Below are 6,441 nucleotides of genomic sequence, written 5' to 3'. Positions count from 1 at the left end.
GGTGGGAGGTTGTGCTTGTGTTGTGAGCAGAACCGGTCATGAGCATAAGCGGGTCAAGCATAGGCTTACGGTCTTATATAGGTTTATGTATTTTAGCGACCGGTTTAAGGGATTATCTCTTGTTTGCCTGGTGATAAATTAATTTTCCATTGATCCTAAGTTTAGCAGTTCGAGTTTCGTCATTAATAATTTTTGCTTTTGGTCTTAAATATTTGGTTGTAAAAAAAATACATTGGGAGCAATCCTATTACACAACATAAGCGATTTTATTGATCTTGAGAACATGAGTGAGATTTATCTTAAAAGTTGAGTTGGTAGTTGAAGTTGTTTGAGAAATTCAGGCATGCGAGTTCAGTTAACCGAACCAATACAACATAAGTGATTTTATTGATCTTGAGAACAGGAGTGAGATTTATCTTAAAAGTTGAGTTGGTAGTTGAAGTTGTTTGAGAAATTCAGGCATGCGAGTTCAGTTAACCGAACCAAACGGAGCCGGTTATTTTAGTTTTCAGTTTTTTCGGTTATCAGACAATACTACGGAAATTAACCGAATAAATTATTTGTTCAGTTTGTTCAGTTTTTTGTTTATTTTTGTTAACAGAATTCTACCGAAACTAACCAATTTTTGTGTTTTTGTTTAAAATTAGAGTAAATCAGTTAATTTGGTTTGGCTAATTAAAGAAAAAAAACATAATTGGGCCTTTTAAAATAGTCCAAAATCGAAAACTATCAAAACATCGAAAACCCTATTAAAATGTGGAAAAAAATTGGACCTTTCTTGAAGTAACAAAAATGGGCCTCGTTTAACCCTTTTTAATGAGTCCGAGGCTAGTTTGCCACTAAATGGAGGAAATGAATCCGGCATGCCATTTTTTGATCTCAGTACCACTATAAATGTGATATTCCCAAATTACCCTTAATGAAATAGCAGACGATTGGTACAACTAAGAGATAATAGTACAACTGGTACAAATAAGGGATTATAGGAAAACTTGTACAAATAGTGTAACTGAGAGATAATTGGACAACTGGTACAAATTGTATTACTGAAAGATAATAGTACAATTGATACAATTGGCATAACTCACATATAAATAGGTACAACGGGAAAACGGCCTTTTTCAACCTCAACTATTTTCTGGCGGGTTTTTTCAACCCAAACTATGACTCCCAGTCGATTTCAACCCAAACCCATAAATAATTTAAAATCAGAACCTGAACTAATGCAAATGAGCCGATTTCAACACGTCGCGAAACGGTGTTAGTTTGGAATTTAACGGTTGCTCAACCTTGGGTAATTCTCTCTCTACAGCATTCAACAAACCCTGAAAATAAAATCAAATAACATTGAGAACCATTAATTTTCGAACTAACACTGTTTCGCGTCGTGTTGAAATCGACTCATTTGCATTAGTTCAGGGTTCGATTTTGAATTATTTTGGGGTTTGGATTAAAATCGACTGGGGATCATAGTTTGGGTTGGAAAAACCGCTAGCAAATAGTTGAGGTTGAAAAAGACCGTTTTCCCCTAGGTACAATTGGTACAAATAGTTAGGGACAACTGAAGCAAAGCAATTGCAATTCTAAACCGTAGCACCTTCACACTCAATAATTTGTCTCTTCTTACTTTTTTCACCGTCGTCGTTGCCGATTATCCGCCGTCACCCTTCCTCGTCGAAGTTTGTGAACCGTCTCTTCTTACCCGTGCATTACAAAGCCGATTTTGGAGAGATCTAGATCGAGATTATTGTTGGATCTCTGATTTGCGAATCTGGGCATAAACTATTGTGATAGAAACAAAGACAAGGACAAGATCGATCAAAAGAGCAAAGAGAGAGAAGAGAGATCCATGAAAAAGAAGAGATCTATGGTTAATGATGATGGAGAAGAAGAGATTTGGGATCAAAGATTCAAAAATTCCAGAAGAAAAGATCTAGGGCATTGATGATGATGGTGGAGAAGAAGAGGAGAAGAAAAAATCCAGAAGAAAAAGAAGCGTGAAAATTATGTGGAGAAGAAATATGTGGCTGGGTTAGCAAAAGAAATAGCAAGGATACGTAATTTATGGTTTAGGTTAAGGGTTTTTGGACTTTTACCATATATTTTGATTTTTAAAAAATGAAAAATAAAATTAAAATATAAGGGTGGCATATACGATTACTTTTATGGAGAAAGTGGCATTCTAACCATTGTTTCCTTTTTAATATATGTGTATCTCTTTTTTTGTCGAGACAATGAACACAAGTTGAAATAGTGAAGACCACGGTGACGGCTCGACAACGATGAACAAGACGGCTGCGGATGAAGAGACGAGGATTTGTGGTTCGTCGGATTAGCTAGGATTCTTTGGATATCAAAATTCTGAACTTCATTATTCTTTGGGAAATATTAAGAAATTTAGATAGTATTGGAAACCTCCGCGATAAATAGAGAGCTTCTCTCATCGCTTAGAGCATAATTGGGTATTTTCGGTTCCAATCTTATGCAGTAAGTAGTAACATGCTTTACACAGAATTTTTGATGATGAGGGAGTCTCTTCTTTAAGTGTAAGGTTTTTGTTTGACCATTCTTTTGTCCCTAATTCTTTTTTGTCTTTTTGGTAAATAAGTATAGTTATCTCTTAATACTAATCTATGTCCACCTTATGGTTCCTTTTCAGCTAATATTTTCATGTTCAGATTGAAAAAGAAAACAATATAATATAACCCGTATGTAGTCGCAAAAAAAACACAAAGTAACAGGTCCGATCAGTAACACAAAACTGTACAATTTTTTTTAGCTCTTACCTGGAGTAATAAACTTTTACCGAATAGTGTAAAACTATAAAAAAAAAGTGGTACATGAAAACTGTACAAGAAAACTGATAATAAAACTTTTAATAACGTTTTTGATATGATTTTTGTGATTGGTAACTGTCAAAGCGATACATCCCATACTATATATGTTATATATGTATGGAGTTACCATCAAGAGTATTATGACTATCTATGCTCAGACAACCAAATAATTAAGTATGTATGCATGCTTTTTTTTTAATTAAGTGAATAAGAGAAAGATTGATGTTTTGACAGTTTTACCCTTTTCTTCTACATCTAATTATTTGTCTTTCTCTTTCATGTTTTATGGATCTTCAACATTATTTCCAGAGATTTTTCGTTGTTATTTCCAATCACCATCTCTCTTCCAAACCCTCCTCTTTCTTTGTTGTCACCTCTATTTCTTCACAAACTAAATCTATCTCTTCATTTGGCTCATCAACTTTATCGTTTTTATATGCAACACACAATCATCACTAAGTAAATTACAAAAATAGAGAGCTTGAAAAGAGATACAAAGATAAGAAAAGGATAGAGAGTACTTACACAAGTTTAGAATTGATTAAACTTTTAATTTGAAGAATTTGGGGATGAAAATTATGGAAAGGACGAAGAGAAAGAGGTGGGAAAAGAAGAATTTTGGGATGGAGTTGCAGGTGACAATGGAAGAAGAAGAAACAAATTTTGGGAGACATGATGACGGAGGAGGATACTTGAGAAGAGAAGAAGATTTTTTTTTTAACGTCCACGATAACACATAAGTTAACTCTGATAAACAAATTATCATGATAAATAAATATGCTAATGTATAAGTTAGCGGTAATAAATAAATTATTAAAATAAATAAACATGTTATTATATAAGTTAGTTGATAACAATCATATGATAAATATTTTAGTATGATAAATATTTTAGTACGATAAATATAAGTTAACCATATAACTTTTAAAGTTACCGTGATACAATATGAATTATATTAATAATTAAATAAATAATCATTAAAATCACTATCTTTTTATTGCCTCTCCTGATGAATAATGTTTTCGATGTTGGTTGAACAATGTTTTTACTTTTTAGTTATCACGATACAATTCGACTTACATTGTTAATAAAATAGATAACCACAAAAATTATTGTTTTCTTATTCGTTTCGATGATGAACAGTGTTTCTGACGATAATAATAATGTTATTTTTACTGTTAGAACTACACTGTTTATCCTGTTATTATTTTTGTTAACGCTCACAAATAACTGAGGGTAGTTTTAGTATTAATTGGATCAAAGGAAAAAGAACTAATAAAAAAATATGCATGTATAGATTTTTAATTTTTCAGTCCTCTATGCATATCAATTAATATAGCCCTACCATCAAACCCAACACTTTTTTACAAAAAGGAATCTCTAAGCTTGTGTAAGTGATTAAATAATTAAGAAAAGAAAAGAGCCTGAAAATAAATACAAATAAGAAAGCAGCTTTTGTAAGTGCACTCCAACCATGTACCAACTACCAAGTACCAATCATTCGAAAGTCCAAGTTTATGGGTCTTATTCAACTTTTTTTATTAGTTACCAAATATTATGAATTATGAAGTAATTGTAAATGAATAATGATCGTTTACTATAAATTTTAATACATGAATCATATTATAATAAGCAAAGGCTATTTTGGTTTAGTCCAAAGAACCGTGTGTCTTTTTTCGTAATTCATATACATAATAGTCCGACGATTCTTGTTTTATTGTTTGTCGCGAACACAAGTTACAACAACTCACTCCAACTCCAAGAACATAACCTTTAAAACAAATCAAAAAATACTTGCAAAGAAAAATCACAAGATGTGGCAGTAAAATTTGACTTAATTAACGATTATCAAGTAGGTTATTTTCTTTTTCTAATTAACCAAAAACATTTGTGCTTGTACCCAAAATCTCTCGGACCAAAAACCAAATGAGATTAATCTAGTCTCTTTTCTGTCTTCGGTGTTCGAACTTGGAATCTCCCAAACTCTTTTAATTTAGAAACCATTAGATTCCTAATAATTGTACAAACATTTGATTTTGGCTTAAGCATTGAACCCTGTAGTACGTATGTAGAGAGGCGACCAAAAGGCAAAGCCGACCTCCACCACGTAGTTTGCCATTATATAAAGATTTAACACACTTTTAAAGTCTTGACATCATTCATTCACACAAAGACATGACTTTTTCTATTTCCTCCGGCCTTCTTCCTCTCCTCCTCCTCCTCTTCCTCTTCTCCTCCGCCGATACTCTGACTTCACCATCCGACGTGTCAGCTTTAAAAGCTTTCAAAGCCACCGTGAAACCAAACTCAATCCCACCGTGGTCTTGTCTTGCAAGCTGGGACTTTACTGTCTCCGACCCATGTGCTTCACCACGTCGAACACATTTTACTTGCGGCATCACTTGCTCGTCCGACTCCACACGTGTGACCCAACTCACTCTCGACCCGGCCGGGTACACGGGTCGTCTCACGCCTCTTATCTCCGGCCTCACAGAGCTTCTCACGCTCGATCTCGCCGAGAACAACTTCTACGGTCTAATTCCATCCTCCATCTCCTCCCTCCACAGCCTCAAAACCTTGATTCTCCGGTCCAACTCGCTTTCCGGGTCATTACCCGACTCAGTAACTCGACTCAACTCACTCGAATCCATTGACATATCTCACAACTCACTCACCGGGTCACTTCCCAAAACAATGAACTCGCTCTCCAATCTCCGACAGCTCGATCTTAGCTACAACAAACTCACCGGAGCCATCCCAAAGCTTCCGAGAAACCTCATCGACTTAGCTTTAAAGGCGAATACTTTATCAGGACCCATCTCAAAAGACTCATTCACCGAGTCAACTCAGCTAGAAATCGTCGAACTCGCTGAGAACTCATTCACCGGAACTCTCGGAGCTTGGTTCTTCTTACTCGAATCAATCCAACAAGTAGATCTAGCGAACAACACTCTCACAGGCATCGAAGTCCTCCCTCCAAAACTCGCCGGAGAAAACAACCTAGTAGCTGTAGAGCTAGGATTCAACCAAATCAGAGGAAACGCTCCGGCGAGTTTCGCGACGTACCCGAGACTTTCGTCACTGTCTATGAGATACAACATGCTTCACGGTGTGATTCCGTCGGAATACGAACGGAGCAAGACGTTGAGACGGCTTTACTTAGACGGAAACTTCTTGACGGGAAAACCTCCGGCGAGATTTGTGAAACCAGACGCAGAAGTTATGGGAAGTTTGGGGAATAATTGTCTACGGGGATGTCCAGGGAAAGCTAAGATGTGTGCTCCGTCACAGAAACCATTTTACATTTGTAAGCAAGCTTATGGTGGAAAACCAAAGTCTTAGTTTTGTCGGTGTCGGTGACTTTTTGTGTCAGTGATTTTGTAAAATAATGCTTTTAGTCTTGTTTTAAGGGAAAAATGTTGTTTAATAGCCCAACTTTTAAAAAATGGCCATTTTAACTTCAAATTCTGTAAATGGCTATTTTATATGTGAACAAAAAGTTGACCAGCCATTTGAACCAAATAAATGTGTTGATCAGGCCAAATCGACACACCGTTAACACTTGCTAACAGAACCGCTAACATCCGTTAGCAGCCGTTAAGGA

The 6,441-nt window shown here is 35.6% G+C and overlaps 1 protein-coding gene across 1 annotated transcript; it reads left to right on the top strand.

Moving 5' to 3' along the window:
* Positions 1-4,997: 4,997 nt before the first annotated feature.
* On the top strand, positions 4,998-6,297 carry LOC9319960 (probable LRR receptor-like serine/threonine-protein kinase IRK). Its single transcript, XM_002885909.2, has one exon. The coding sequence runs from the start codon at positions 5,013-5,015 to the stop codon at positions 6,177-6,179; it is 1,167 nt and encodes a 388-aa protein (XP_002885955.1). The 5' UTR covers positions 4,998-5,012; the 3' UTR covers positions 6,180-6,297.
* Positions 6,298-6,441: the final 144 nt, after the last annotated feature.

The sequence above is a fragment of the Arabidopsis lyrata genome, assembly GCF_000004255.2.
Source record: "Arabidopsis lyrata subsp. lyrata unplaced genomic scaffold ARALYscaffold_3, whole genome shotgun sequence".
Taxonomy (NCBI): domain Eukaryota; kingdom Viridiplantae; phylum Streptophyta; class Magnoliopsida; order Brassicales; family Brassicaceae; genus Arabidopsis; species Arabidopsis lyrata.
Note: the sequence above shows the minus strand (reverse complement) of the source record. Positions and strands in the feature narration are given on the sequence as shown.